Source organism: Spinacia oleracea, chromosome 3, assembly GCF_020520425.1.
Source record: "Spinacia oleracea cultivar Varoflay chromosome 3, BTI_SOV_V1, whole genome shotgun sequence".
In the NCBI taxonomy this organism is placed as follows: Eukaryota; Viridiplantae; Streptophyta; class Magnoliopsida; order Caryophyllales; family Amaranthaceae; genus Spinacia; species Spinacia oleracea.
The window spans coordinates 28,057,331-28,072,788 of NC_079489.1; the positions used below are offsets into that span (position 1 = coordinate 28,057,331).

Consider the following 15,458-nt stretch of genomic DNA (forward strand, 5'->3'; position numbering starts at 1 on the left):
AGAGAACTCCATTTTCATATCTAAAACAAGAGAGGAGAGGAAAGGCAGACAAAGGTAATCATTTAATTATGTCACGTGTACGGTTTAGGGGAGGGGGACTAGGGTAGGTAGTGAGTGGGGCTGACATGGGGCTTTTTTTTTAAATTTCAAATTATTACGCGACAACGGTGACACGTTCCGCGACTAACGCATCATTTCCGTTACCGAGACTCCGCGACCGATCCCGCGACCGTGACCGATACCGCATTTTTTTATCTATGGGTCATACCCTTCATAGAGGTTTATTTTGAATTTGCTTAAAATTATGGTGAACGCTGGATTGACAGAAACATAATAATTCTATCTAAAGTCTAGAAAACTATTAGAAAAGTTATAGAAAGCCTTAGATAAGCCAAATATAAGTAAAGAAAGGTTGTACTCTAAAGGTGAGATTATTAAAAAATATATCGTAAATCCAAAGCTTTTGTCAACACACCTAAGTCCTTTAATTCCACCACACTCTTTGATGAGATTAAAAGATCGACTGTGAAGGTGTTAAAAGACAAGAAAGATAGTCTCATGGAACCAATTTTGTCCGCATTAAACGTTATTCTAATTGCAGCTCCATTGGAGCAGATCCATGAGACTATCTTACTGGAGCAGACCCGACTTCACAACCCGATTACATTGGAGCAAGCCATGGAGATGGTGGCTATGGGTCGATTTTGTCCACATTAAACGTTAATAGCCTCACATCTACTCAACCTTTAAGGTCTTTTGATGACATAGGACTTTTGATTAACGTTTTAAATTTATGTACTTTTTTTTTCAATTTAGAAGAATTATCGTATTATGTTGTCAAAAATCATATTCCAAAATACCTAAAAACGTATTACAATTCAACCAACCCTCGTATTGCGTATTCGTACTAAATCGTACTATGTATTAGGTAACCCTCGCTGTGAGAGGTACTGAAATTTGCAAGGAAGTGACTTATGGAAGACTAGAGGTAATGGAGGATTTGTTGTCTCTATAATTAGGGAACTCAGATTTGATATTGGGAGTATATTGGCTCGAAAAATAGCGGATTGTGTTGACTAATTGGAAAACTTAGATTATACAGTTTGTTATAGATGGAAACACTATCATAATCACCGGTGATTCATTCATCCTTGGCAAGGTAAAAAATCTCTCTTAAAGCAAAGATACGAACCGTGCGCAAGGAAGGGGAAGGGTTATGGCTTGAGCTTAATCAAATTGAGGAGATATGAGGCGAAGTGGAGTTGGGGATTGATAATGTGAAGACAATTCCGTAATTTTTGAGTAAATTACTTGCCTGGTGTTTGAGTTGTGGGCATGAGCATGCTATCCTCCTGAACAAAGGGAGCAACCCCGTCGGGGTAAGGACGTACCGATACCCTCAGTTTCAAAAAGATGATAATGCTTGCAGCTGGTATCATAAAACCATCAAATAGCCCTTTTCTAGCCCGGTTTATGGGTAAAAAAGGACAAGTCTCGGCGGTTCTGCGTGGACCAGCGTTACCTGGTTCGCGGGTAACCCCCGTGAATCTCAAACTGGTTCGCCCGTACCGATTCGCGGTTCACCGGCGATGCAATACGCGATGTTTCACGAACCAAACGAACCCTAGTTTTAACGATTGAAGGTCCGGGAAGGCGATAAAAGATAAAATATGTTGGGGCTTTTGTTTGAGAAGGACATACGCGTTGATTGCGACCGTCAATTGTTGTTTTTGTTGTTCTTTCGTCTTGCTGAAAATAAGCACCATAGATGAAAGAAGAGTTCTTGGAACTCGATGGTTAAGAACTAAAGAATGAAGTTGATGGTTTTTTTTCTTTTTTTAAATTTTTTTCTTTATTTTGTTATTATACTTTTTGTGTGCACATGGGTAATGAGTGTGGTGCCATTACTTTATTAAGTATTCACTTTTTTGCCAATTGACCTTTTCTTTACGTATTCACTTTTTATTCACTTTGCTAACAATTGTGTAATTAGCCACCACAATGTATATTTTGTATCAACTATTATTATTATTATGTTTATGGCATATATTACACTAAAACACACACATCAAAAATAAAAAATAAAATAAAAACCCATACGCTCTCGTGAACCTAAAATTAGCTACCCGCGATCCAGAACTCGTACCCCGTACCGAAGCGAACCACGAACCAAGTAACTCTGGCGTGACCTATAGGGCTCTTAATAAGGAGAGCGTTCCGTAAAATTTTCCGATTCCGGCCAAAGATGAGCTATTGGATGAGTTACACGGGGCAACTACGCTCTCTAAGCTGGATCTTATGGCAGGATACCATTTTGACGATATCCTTGTGTAGGAGAGGAACATGTGAGACATTTAGGGTGGTCTTGGATGCCTTGGCAGAGCACCGCGTATTTGCGAATATGAAGAAGTGTGAATTTGGGAAGACTGAAGTGGAATACTTAGGGCTTGTTATCTACTAATGGTGTGGTGGTAGATACCGATAAAGTTACATCAATGCTTGATTGGCTACAACCCAAAAATATCAAGGAACTTGAGGACGTCTTGGTCTTACAGGGTTCTATAGAAAGTTTGTCGCGAAATATGCTTAGATCGCTCAATCATTGACAGAGCAATTGAAAAAAAAAAAGACATTTTCGGGATGACAGAGGCAGCCACAAAGGCGTTCGAACTACTGAAGCTATGACTAATCCACTGGTTTTAGCCATGCCAAACTTGGAGAAAAGGTTTAGAGTTGAGACATGCGTCAGATTTTGGTTTAGGTGCGGTCTTGATGCAAGATGGCAGGCCCGTTTCTTTCTTCGGCAAACTTGTCCAACACAAGTCAATCTAGAGAGAGTGAATGGCAATTTGTCTTGTAGTGTATAAATGGAAATACTACCTTTTGAGCCGACACTTCTTAATTTGAACCGATCAACAAAGTCTGAGATATATAACCCAACAACACGAAATTGAGGCTGATTATCAGAAATGGGTGAGTAAACTTATCGGCTTTGAAAATTGAGATTCAATTCAAGCCGGGGTCATCCAAGGTGTTGGAGAGGTGAACTGGGTGCCTCGGTGACGACGCATGGGGTAGCTTGGAGTGAGTTAGAGGAGGAGATTGAAAAGGACCCCCTGCTGATTCAGATTAAGCAAGACTTGAAGACAAAGGAAAAAGTTCATGCAGGATTCTCTATTGTGGATGCCAAGCTGGTTTATAAGGGCCGTTATGTGATACCAAAATCCTCCACCCATATCCCTTTTTTGCTGAAGGTATATCATGAATCCCCCATTGGTGGACATGCTGGAGATTTGAAGACTTACTCCAGAATGACAGCAGATTGGTATTGGATGGGAATGTGCAAACATGTAGCGAAGTATGTGCAGTGTTGTGAAGTTTGCCAGCGCCAAAAAGTGTCCCAACAATGCCCGGTAGGCCTCTTGCAGCCTCTGCCTTTACCCTCTGTGGCCTGAGAGGACATCTCGATGGATTTCATTGAAGGACTTCCATTATCCAAGGGGGTTGGACATGATACTAGTAGTGGTAGACCGTCTGTACAAATATGTTTGTTCATTTTGTGGGGTTAAGACATCCTCTTAGTGCTGTAACGGTGGTTGAAGTCTTTATCAAGGAAGTGGTTCGTTTACATGGGTTTCCAGCATCCATTGTTTCTGATGGAAACCGTGTTTCTCCAGTATATTCTGGAAAGAACTGTTTCGCATCCATGGAGCGAATTTGAAGCACAGCACGATCCATCACCCACAAACGGATGGCCGGACGGCCTGACAGAAATTGTGAATAAGGCTTTGGAGACCTACTTGAGATGCTTTGTTGCGGGTCAGCCGAGATCTTGGGCCAAGTGGCTGCCATAGACTAAGTTCTCTTACAACACTTTGCCACATATGTAAATGAAGTTGACTCCGTTTAAGGTTCTGTATGGAAGAGACCTTCCTCATTTACCAAGCAGCAGATTCTAAGAGGGAAGAATCTTTTGAGATTGGCGACAAAGTGTATTTAAAGTTGCAACGATAAGGTCAGCATTCTTTGGCTTAGTGCACATATGAAAAATTGGTGGCGGTTTTACGGTCCCTTTGCAGTCATTCAAAAGGTGGGCACTGTGGCCTACAAACTGCAGCCTACAAACTGCAGTTGCCACCTGAGAGCAAGATTCATCCAGTTTTTCGTGTCTCCCAGCTCAAGCGGGCTGTGGCGATGTGCCTGTTTCTCCTAAAGTACCACAGCAACTATCTCGTGACATGGAGTTACTTGTGGAACCAGAGGAGCTGCTGGATGTGTGCCACATTCCTGTTGGGGTATCCACTAGATCTAAAGTTTTCTCAAATGGCTGAACCTTCCAGTATTTGGGGCCACTTGGGAGGATGAGCGGCGGTCCATGCTCGCTTTCGAGACTTCCACCTTAAGAACAAGGTGCGTCTTTGGGGGAGGGGTAACGTAATGACTAATGAATTCAGGCAGCCCATCAATGCTGCTGTCATATGCAAGACGCAAGAAGAAGGGTATTCCTGGCAATGTCATATAATTCAGTGAAAGGAATATTTGAGGTGGCAGGAATTGTCAGAAGTTGATAAGCAATAGTTGAGCAATAAAAGGGGGTGAGGGGAATGCATGTAGGGCATGAATATTGTGTGTTGTGTTTTAATTCCTTGGAGAGCACAGAACCTCTCGAAAGTTCAGCCTGTTAACCTTTGTCCATTAATCTGAATATCTTTCTTCCACTATTTTCTGTATTTTTCTCAGTTTATTGCATATTTCCAGATTTTTTATCCAAAAGCATCACACGCGCTCACCTTGTAGTGGCTTTGTGTCTGATAAAAATACACCTCCCAGACTTTCAGGATGTGGCACCTTTCAGCTTAGCATGCTGTTTCAAACATTAGTTGTAGTGCTACATTCATTTGGCTTTTGTCGTATCTTGCTGGTTATCAGCTCATTATTATGATTGCTGAATTTTTTACTTCTGTCTATAAATTGTTAGACAATATGACTGCCTTTTTTTATTCTACATATGATCCCCAAGCTAAGACCTATTTAAAGAGCGAAAGAAATGCTACTTTGGGGTTCTGGGCGTCTGTCTAACTCTGATGATATGACCTCCTAAGTTTCAAAAATGTTTTATGCTTCTAGTTTGTCATGCAATAAATCACGTAACGTTGCTCTGAGTTGCACATATAAATCACTGAATGTTGTTATAGGCTTCTGTTACGACCTCCTAAGCTTCTGAGCTACTTTTATGCTATTAGTTTGTAATGCACTAACTATATTGTTGCACGGAGTTACAAATATAACTTACTTCAGCCTTTATACATCTATTATGTCTCTATGTGCAGTCCAGTTGATGTGGATGATGATATATCATCGCAAGGACTTGTACAGGTAATAAAATATCTTATCTCCTACAGATACTAGTATGTGTTAATTTGTTCCTTTTGGTTTCTCAGTTGATTTTACCCTGCAAATTTGTGGACAGTTTGCACAAACATATGCCCAGAAAGGCCTTGTTCAATTACGGGAGATTTTCACACCTGGTACGCTTACGGTGCCTAAAACACCAGCTGCTCTGCAAGAGCTGGAATCTGTCCACAAGGTCTGTCTCCTAATAATGTTATGAGTAATTGACCACTTCAGAATTCAGATCCTTAAATAACTTTAACATATGTATTTCTTGACTGAAGGTCTTGGAGCTTTATGTGTGGTTGAGTTACCGTTTAGACGAGTCATTTCCTGACCGTGAGATGGCAGCTTCACAGAAGTCTATTTGCAGCATGTATATACCTGCAAATCCATTGACATTTATAGTGCTTGTCCCTTTGGTGTTGTCTTGATCTATTTTTCTCTAATATTTCCTGATTTACTTACAGGTTGATCGAGGAGTTCCTAGAGCAATATGGTTGGCAAGAACCAAAACTAAAGACAAAATTCAACCATTTAAATTTATCACTTTTATCCCAGCGTAGAAGACGACAACTGTAGTCTGATATTTTTCTTTGGTAAAACCTAGAGACATTGTTATTTCAGTTGCCAGAAGCCTAACAGTTCTGTTCGAATTGTACTATTGAAGACGAAGCAAACTGTCATTGGGACGATTCCTTGAGTGTCTGCAATCCCATACTTTTCTGAATTGTTTGGTCTCAGAACTTGCAATCTGCATGCCTGCTAGTTCATCGTGTACTCAATCGGCAAAGCATCATGTTAAGGTAGCCTCAGATGATTGACAGTGACACAATGTCACCCTATTTACTTTTGAAAGAAGTGCATGTCGGAAGCAAACACATGATCAACTCAACTCAAGCTGCTCCCCTCGTGTTTACTTCTCTACCACTGTAATAACACGTCTGTCTTCTATATTTTGTTTTTTGTTTTTTGGGTAGATAGCTTCACTTTGTTGTCTTTTTGTTTAATAGCTCACTTTGTAATCTTATTCAATAAAGATGTCCATCGTAATAGTTATTTTAACGATTTCCTTGTTTGATTTTTAATCGAATAATTTTCCTAATTGTAACAATGGGATTGGACAATCTTTGTATTTGACTATTTTCCCACAATCCACTTTCTCTTTATTTATTTTTTCTTACTTTCATCCATATTTTTACCTATTTCAATTACTTCACACAAGTGGATTTCATGAGCAACAAAGCAGTTATCAACTATCATCCGGCCCAGCACAAACGCATTTTGAGTTTCTCCCACTAAGTCTGGGAGAATTTTCTTGATACGGTTGACAAGACCTTTGGAAATAATCTTGTAGATAGAATTGCACAAGCATATCTTCGTGGGCCTAGCATCCTTCGGAATTATTGCTATGAAAGTCTTGTTCGTCTCTCAGAGCATATGACCCCCATAGAAGAAACCAAGGACAGCTTCACATACTTCGTCCCCCGGGACCGAGAGACTTGAGAGGTTCAGAGCAATACGCCGCATCTTCGGAGAATTTGACTTGGAGAGGACCGCAACATGAGCTGCGAAAAGGGTGGGCAAGTCGTCGAGCCAAGCACCCCGATTTAGATTATGGTCCGCTATTGTACCTGCAAAAAAGCGGGTTAAAGAAAATATGGAATTCATTTTTAACATCTTCTCCATCAAAGGACCCACACCCTCCTCGTCCTGGATGGCTTTAATCTCATTTACGTCCACTTCTATGTTTTTTATAATTTTTCTTGTAAGGAAACAAGCAAAGGAAATTTATTTTCCCTTAATAATTGTTTTGGAAAATCATTTTCCTTTGAAAATATTTTCGCCTTAATTATCATTGAGGCTCCGAAATTATTCTTCAGATAAATCGAGTTACTCCGATATTGAGAAGTTTATTTCCATTATGCAGCAACTTACAGTTCGGTATAAGTCATGTATATCTTAACTGAATATCTTGGGGCTTTATGTGTAGTCGAGTTACCCGCCTTACCGGTCGTGCAAGTCATCCCCGTAATGTGAGCTTGCAGTTTCACAGTATATTTGCAGCATGTAAACGACTGCAGTTAAATTATTTATTGTTCTTGTAAGTGTGTTCTGATTTAACAGGAGGCTGAAACGAGATCCTACAGCAAGTCAGCACTCAGCAATATATTGTTTGCAGGAGCCGAAATAGAAAATAAAATCAACCCATGATAATTTATCACCACATCATGAAAGGCCACAAATGTAGTCTGACAATCTCTTCTGAAAAAATCTTTTATACGTTATATATGTATTGATCAAGCATGTGCAAATTATACAGGAGCAAAACAACATATCCCTGTACTGTACAGTACAATCAATTGGTTTTATGAATGATATTTACTTCTCCAACCCAAAAAAATTTCCTAGGAACGCAAAAGAGACTAAAATAAAGCATACATATTCAATCGACAACCTAATATCAATTTATGTACCATCAAAAAGAGTTGCCGTTCACGCGAAGAATGAGAGGCCTGGAACCGGCCAAGGATGGCTATAAGCCATTCTGCACAAAAATAAAGAAAAATTGGATGTGATTGTGTGGAAGATAAGTAAAGAGAAATTCAGGGACCACGAGCACGGCCAAAGCATAAGCAACTAGGAGCTTCGCCTTCTGGTATCATCCCTCCCCCTTTGGTAGTGTCTATTGCTTCAAGCATCGTCACCACCTCATGCATCTCAGGACGTTTCTCTGGGCTTGCATCCCAACATCTCTTCATTATGTTTGCTAAGGAGTTGGGGCAACATCGCGGAATTTGCGGTCGTAAATTCTGCCAAGAACAATTTTATTTATTTAAACTTATTGTTTGCAAAATTTGCTAAATGCAGAGTTGGGAACACAAGACAATGGCGAGAACGGACAATTATAAAATGCCAAGTGTAGTGTATATTATAGTCTTATTGGCATATTCCAACCAGTTTTAGAGGACTTAAGATTCACATAGGAAGCACCATAGCGAAGAATAAACAACCATGCAGTCAGATAATGAAAGTGGCAGATTGCTTAAGACTATACCCAATATATGAACTAGGATAAAACAGATTAATAATTGATTTAGAAACTAACCCGTGCAACAACAGCTGACGAAACTTCACTAAAACTAAGCTCGGAATATGGCATAGCACAGCAGTAAACCTCCCACAAGCAAATTCCATAGCTGTAGACATCACATTTATGATCATACGGTTGTCCATCAAGTACCTAGAGAAAAAAACAGTAAACACGCAATAAAATTAATTTTAAAATATATCAGATTCTGATTCTAGTGATTTACCATTTAGTTCTATCAGTAAATGCAGAAAAGGAGAAAAGGGGGAAGGGGCAAAGGCAGTAAGAATTAGTGAAAGCCATTAGTGCATGTTATATAACCAAGGGGTTTTTTCCCTCTACTGATGCCATTTCTGTAACTAAGAGTATATAATTACCTCTGGGGCCATGTAACCATAAGTACCAGTTGCACCAGTCATATCCCTTGGATTTTGAGCTTCCACACGAGCAACACCGAAGTCGGCAATCTTTACTGTTTTCTCATAGTCTAGCAGCATATTTTCAGTTTTGACATCACGATGGACAATCTTCTTTGAATGAAGGTAGCTAAGACTGTAGAAGTGATATATATGAATTTTATGCCTAGACTTAGAAACCAAAAAAAAAATATATGGAAAACAAAACTCAAACATGTTCAACTCACCCTCTAGCAAGATCTAAAGCAAGCTGAATCACAACCTTAAAAGCAAGTTTTTTCCTCCTATTCCTTATCAAATACTGCTTGAGAGTTCCCCCAGGAATATACTCAACAACAACACAGCATACTCTTGACGAAAGAGAGCGAGGAGCATCTTGAGAAGAGTTTTTTCCAGGTAATTTAAGATTTGATGTTCCCATGGAAGCCCCAACAAACTGCAATCCCAAACAAGTCAACTGTCAAGATCCATCTAAACTTGTTAACTTGCAAGCTGGAGACATCCGTCAAACGTAGGATGTGCAAACACGAAATAAGTTGCTCATCGAGTACAAAATACAGACTCCACAATTCTCTCACCCAATTAATAATTAAAGTAACAAATGATGGTGCAATTTATAAAAATCAGCCAAAAGAGGGAAAATTAGCAAAAGGATTACCTTAGTAACATTTGAATGATCAAGTTTTTGCCAAACAGCAACTTCTTGCTGAAATGCTGCTCGTAGTGAAGCGGAATCTGTAGCAGTTGCTATACCATCCTCTCCCCAGTCCAAGAGCTTCACTGTAATTTTCAAATATGAATACAGTTAAATAATATAAAAATAAAGCATTACCATTTTTACTTTCAATGAAAGCGCTTAAGATTTCCCAATACAATCAACATCTCCTGTAACATTTTGGTGCATAAAAGGAGAGTAAGGCTTGGGACTTTCAAAATCAATAGGGGAACAAAGTGTAGCACAATCTATTTTAATACTACCAAGGACATCTATTTCTCAACATTGCCCCCTCCCCCACCACCTGCATTGCTTTTAACTCCCAACCCCTTCCCTTCCATTCAAATATAGACCTTAAGGGAAAGAAGTAGCAATGTATTTTATGCCTGCAAGAATTTTCTGATACACAAAGTATAGCTTAACAGACGGTAACTTTTCATTCTACAGCAAAGATGCAAGTGGCCCTTTCCATTTACATTACGAGCCACAAATGGAAAACAAAAGGTGGTCCAATAGGATACAGAGGCCTACACAACAAAGACTATCAAAGTAATCAAACATTGTACAGTTTCCTCATGTTATTGGTGTCACCCAAAAAAACAAATGTTTAGTATTTGCTGCCAAAAGATTAATGGGTAGAGTCAACTCTTCATACTAGATAGGTTCATGAACTGTAAACAGGCCTCCCTTCAACTCGATCAGGATATAGGAAAGCTTCTATAAATATAAAGTATTCTAGTGCAGTCGGTACTTTAAGAGCATCTCCAATGGCAAGCTAAATAGACAATTAGCTTTTTATGCCACATAAGATTTCAAGCTATTTCATTTTCTAGCTAATTTTTCTCCAATGGCTAACAATTAGCTTGTTATTTAAAGTGGTCTCACTTGTCATTAATTATTTGGCAACTGTTGAGAGCTAGTTGTCAAGCAAATTAGCTTTTTTAAGCTAATTTGCTTGCCAAGCTAAAGTTATTATTTTCACTCCAATGGTATAGCTATTACTCTATTAGCTTGAAACTTTTATAAATTTCAAGCTAGTCCCTAGCTACAACCATTGGAGATTCTGTAATATGAGCAGAAATTTCCATCATTATATTGAGAGTGATGTGAAAGAAGAGAAATAAGTACAAAACATGCAGCAACACAAAACATTGTTGTATTAAAAGGAAGATAATCCCTTTTTTTTTATAAGTTTCTTATATTCCACAAGGAAGTATTGTAAATTAAATTTCACATGGAAACATCCCAAGTGACTTTACTTGGTTCACCTACATACCGGGCAAGATATTTCATTATATTGTCAAAGTAGCAGACTAGTTGTGTTAGAATATGTAATATTTTAGATAATATTTAGTCAATAATTCCTAGAATAAACTAACGTATACATAGCTTAATTGTAGCAAAATAGGATCCTAATTTGCTACAATTAAGCTATGTATACGTTAATATCACATCAAAGAGCCTAACACTACAAAAGACTCCATATCCAGTTGTTGCAATTCAAGCTACAAAGAATTGTCAACCCGGCTACTAAGGCTCAAATAAATTATAACATAACCTATCACAGAAGAAGGCAGTCTTCGAGTATCATCATTAATAGCATGCTTGCTTATTAATTCTTTTTGTCTGGAAATAGGTTCATGTGATTTAATCTTGTTACTGATGGGGAAGAACCTATGAGATTGGGTTTTATGTAACTAGTATTCTAGTGTAATGTGATATGAAAAATACTTTGTTTTTAATTCTGTGGCATATGTTGACATGTTAGGCATAGAAGAACCCTGATTGTTATTGTCCTTTTTTTCCCATAGTTGTAAAATTGAATTTCCGAGCAAATTTTATTGTAGTTTGTAAGAAAACATTAGTAGTATAACTTAAAACTGAAATAATTAGAGATAACATTAGAGAAAGCTGTGAGGAGAAACAACACAACATTTTGAATTGTAGCATAACTTAGGTACTTCTGAAAATGCTCTTCCACTTAAGTAATTCGGAGCTCTTATTCTTTTCAAGGTCCAAATTTACTGAAAAGTATTCTGAAACACCATACCAATTGCAAAATCCATGTAAAAAGTATTACCTGGTCAATTAAACCAAAGAGGGGGGAAAAACCAAGAATCAAGATACTTCAAACAATTTTAGTCTTAATGAACTCAGGTTGCAACTCAACAGAAAAAATGTTTTAGCCAAAACAAGAAGAAATAAACATGTACCTGCAACATCTTGGTCGTCATACGTTCCTCGATACACCGAGCCATAAGTTCCATGAGCAACAAGATGCTTTAATTCCAGCTTTGACAAATCGATCTCCCACTCTTCCCTTGGCCTGTTTATATCAAATCCCTTGCCCCAAACTCTATTCAGCTTTTGCTCCAGCTGTATATCAAGGCTTTTTAAATCAATTGTATCAGCTCTAACCATCCTTTCCTTGCTACTAAGACTGCCTTTACCCTTTAATTTCGAAAGCAAATCTTCATTTTTTCCATCAGATTGCTTAACCCTTAAAAAACTATTCGATTCCTCGCTCGTTTTTGCATTCATATTGAATTCAAAACACAGATAAACAAACCCAAACACCCAAAACCACAAAAATTTACAGAAAGATAACCAAAAGAGTATTAATTTCCAACAATTTAACAAACCTAAAAACTGAAGTTATATCCCACCCTAAAAGGAATTAAGTTGACCAACTTTGGAGCAAATTTCAAGGAAACCCCAGAAACTTGAACACAAAGCTTCAATCAAAAAGCAAGTTAGACTGGTATTAATCAGAATATCTTTCAAGTTTGACTGGTAATTATCCCACAAAAAATATACCCATAAAAGGACCTACCAACCTGCCTAATCACTACAAAAGAGCTAATAATAAATTTAACCGTTTGAAATTTGAACAATAAGTATAATCAAAAATCATGTAAATTTCATCATAGTTGACCATGTACTAATTATTAAAAACCCACAACCAAATTACAACGAAACAAGCAGCAAAGAAGAAGAAATGAATATAAAATACAAGTCAAGTATAGCATTACCGCATAAAAATCGCATGGTGTTAGTATTAAAAGGCAGCCGTCGACGTTGAAAGTTGTTGGGGTCCATGAAGGATTGCAAGCTTACGACTTTGAGGGAGGAGAATTTCAGAGGTTTAAGAAGGAACATAGACGACTTTGAAAGGGAATCGCATCTGCCAAAAAGAGCCGCGTTCTTGTGGACTTGTGTGATGCCACTAGTCACTACCACATTTTACCAGTTCGGCCGTTTTTAAAAGTTTTTCCGAGTTAATCTCACTGATTGAGAATTTTTTCCAATGAAATGACATTTTCATAAATAATTGATATTTTTATTACAAAAATTATTGCATTAAATGTGGGTTAAAGTACAATGACATGTCATTAAATATGGGTCATATGTACGGTCATTATTGCATTTTCATAATATATCAACAACTATATAATATATAGTCAACAACTCGCAATATACAATAAACTTCTACTAATAAGCAATCCACAACAATAAATATACAGGCAATCACTTACCAATAAACAATATTGCATTTTAGTAATTCATCAACAATCATAAAATATACAGTCAACGATAAATGGTATATAATCAATACCGAATAATATGCAGTCAATAACTACAAATAAACAGTCAACACCTAACATTATACCACCTACAGTTTTCAAGCAAAATATTTACGAAAATGTCATTTGGTTGGAAAGTTTTCCAATCACTGAGATTAACTCGGAATTTCTCTTTTTTAAACGTGTACTCCGTATATGCTAAGTTTCATGTGATGTTTTTGTACACAAGTGCATACTCCCTCCGTATTTATTTAAGGGATACACTTGTCTTTTTCGGCCGTATTTATTTAAGAGATACACTTGTCATTTTTAGTAACTTGTCAACCCCGCCATCTAATTAAATAATTTATCTAATACTTCGTATATCATATGTCCCACCACCCTATTAAACAAATAATTTCAGAACTACACCCTACCTCCCACCCCTCTAAAATGACATGGTCCCACTTGTTTTACTTATTAAAATATATACCCCAACCCCACTTGTTTTATTACTTTATTTCATTCAATTCTTCTTCTTAATACCCGTGCCCGAACAAGTGTATCCCTTAAATAAATACGGAGGGAGTACAAAGAAAACTAACACAAATCCAAGCGTTATGAATCATAGGAACAGGAGAAATAAAAATTTATACACAAAGATGTGAGAGAGAGTTTTGGGTAAGAGAATCAATTGGGAAAACTAGACTAACATAGGAGGACAAATTTTTTTTTTTTTTTTTTGAAAACCTATTCTTGGGTAAGGAAATTCAGAAATCACAAACAAAACTACAATAATCATTCAATCAAGCATCATCACAATATACAAGTCATTTTATAGCACGAGGCAAGGATTTAAACACAAAATATTTCATCTTTGTGTACTAACTTTATGAATGTCTAAGGAGCCAATGAGAAAAATATTATTCTCAAGTGATGTAACTAATTCAAGGGGTTAGCACCTAGTATGCTAAAACAATGCAAGAAATTTCTAAAACAAGTAAGAAAGAAAGCACTAAACCTATATGCAAATACACTTATCAAATTAAGAAAGAAAAAATAAAAATTAGTTAGGGTACTGTGAGGGGGTCGAAAAACACGACGGGGCGCCTCTAGGAAGAGTATACGGCACGCACGACTTTTCCCCTAACCCAAAACATAAACAACGACAAGGATAATAATTCTACTATAACTAAAAATGAAAAAGAATTTTCTATAAAGAATTGCTAAAAGATTTGATTGATGTAAAAAAAAACGGAAGGATTTGTTTTGACATGAAATGGATATATCCATACACCTTTGACTCATATTTATGAGATGAAAAAATATGGCAAAACCTATACCAAAAATTCGTAGAAATGGACGTATTAGTTCGCGTAAAAGTGCACATAAAATACCAAAGGGTGTTATTCATGTTCAAGCAAGTTTTAATAATACCATTGTGACTGTTACAGATGTACGAGGTCGAGTCGTTTCTTAGGCTTCTGCCGGTACTTGTGGATTCAGGGGTACAAAAAGAGGAACACCATTTGCGGCTTAAACCGCAGCGGGAAATGCTATTCGTACGGTGGTGGAACAAGGTATGCAACGAGGTGTAACTGCTCATAATAGACTTATTGGAGGGTCCCATTGGCGTGCATCCAGTAGGAATTGCACCTACGAATTCGCCAATTATGAGTTGGGCGCTTTAACCATTCAGCCATCGATCCTCGTACATGGTGAATAACCAAATTCCAATTGAAATGAAATTTTTAGGATAAATCAATGCAATTTAGGAGGAATCAATGAACTCTTGGAACTATTCCAACTCTTCGGTGTCAGAAAGCAAAGCCTTGTGGAAATCGGCATTAACGGAAGTTACATCAATGGGCTTCTCTACCGCTCTCACGCCAATGTTCATAGAAGCAATGGGCTCTTGTGGGCTTACTTCCATGGTCGCCAGGGACTCAGTCATTTTAACTGCTTGAAGACCTAAAACCAACTCAATCTGGGGAACAGGAGGAGTAACAGAAATAGGTGCAATAGAGATCGGAACCTCAACCGCCTCAGTAACAGAAACCTTAGTTTTTTTCGCCCACACCTGTCTCCTACTCTTCTCGCGATGGCGATTTCTAGTAGGAACTCCCACAACTGTCTTAGGCACAGCTACATCACACTCAACGGGTACTCTTCGTGGCCTAGAGTCGGAACGTTGATGATCGCCCTTACGCTTGCGGTCAGAATGCTTCACGTGAGGCCTAGATTTAGTCTCTCGATTCCTAGAAATTTTAGCAAGACCATAC

At 37.9% G+C, this 15,458-nt stretch overlaps 2 protein-coding genes across 5 annotated transcripts in view; one reads left to right on the plus strand and one right to left on the minus strand.

Moving 5' to 3' along the window:
- Positions 1 to 6,564, plus strand: part of LOC110798345 (DExH-box ATP-dependent RNA helicase DExH16, mitochondrial) — a 33,074-nt gene extending 26,510 nt beyond the window's left edge. For all 3 annotated transcript variants that reach the window (XM_022003524.2, XM_056840008.1, XM_022003525.2), the window contains 4 exons: positions 5,331 to 5,376; positions 5,471 to 5,587; positions 5,676 to 5,767; positions 5,862 to 6,564. In XM_022003524.2, coding sequence (XP_021859216.1) covers positions 5,331 to 5,376; positions 5,471 to 5,587; positions 5,676 to 5,767; positions 5,862 to 5,973 — 367 coding nt within the window. In that variant the 3' untranslated portion in view covers positions 5,974 to 6,564. The remainder of the gene's footprint in view (positions 1 to 5,330; positions 5,377 to 5,470; positions 5,588 to 5,675; positions 5,768 to 5,861) is intronic.
- Positions 6,565 to 7,652: 1,088 nt separating this feature from the next.
- Positions 7,653 to 12,840, minus strand: LOC110798350 (serine/threonine-protein kinase STY13). 2 transcript variants are annotated; one of them, XM_056840010.1, is made up of 7 exons: positions 12,646 to 12,840; positions 11,827 to 12,002; positions 9,557 to 9,678; positions 9,126 to 9,334; positions 8,860 to 9,034; positions 8,501 to 8,635; positions 7,653 to 8,204 (listed from the first exon to the last, which is right to left on the minus strand). In XM_056840010.1, the coding sequence occupies exons 1-7, from the start codon at positions 12,648 to 12,650 to the stop codon at positions 7,998 to 8,000; spliced, it is 1,029 nt and encodes a 342-aa protein (XP_056695988.1). In that variant the 5' UTR covers positions 12,651 to 12,840; the 3' UTR covers positions 7,653 to 7,997. The 2 variants fall into 2 exon arrangements, with proteins under 2 accessions (XP_056695988.1, XP_021859222.1); XM_022003530.2 differs by lacking the exon at positions 12,646 to 12,840 and having other exon boundaries at positions 11,827 to 12,638.
- Between the last annotated feature and the right edge of the window lie 2,618 nt (positions 12,841 to 15,458).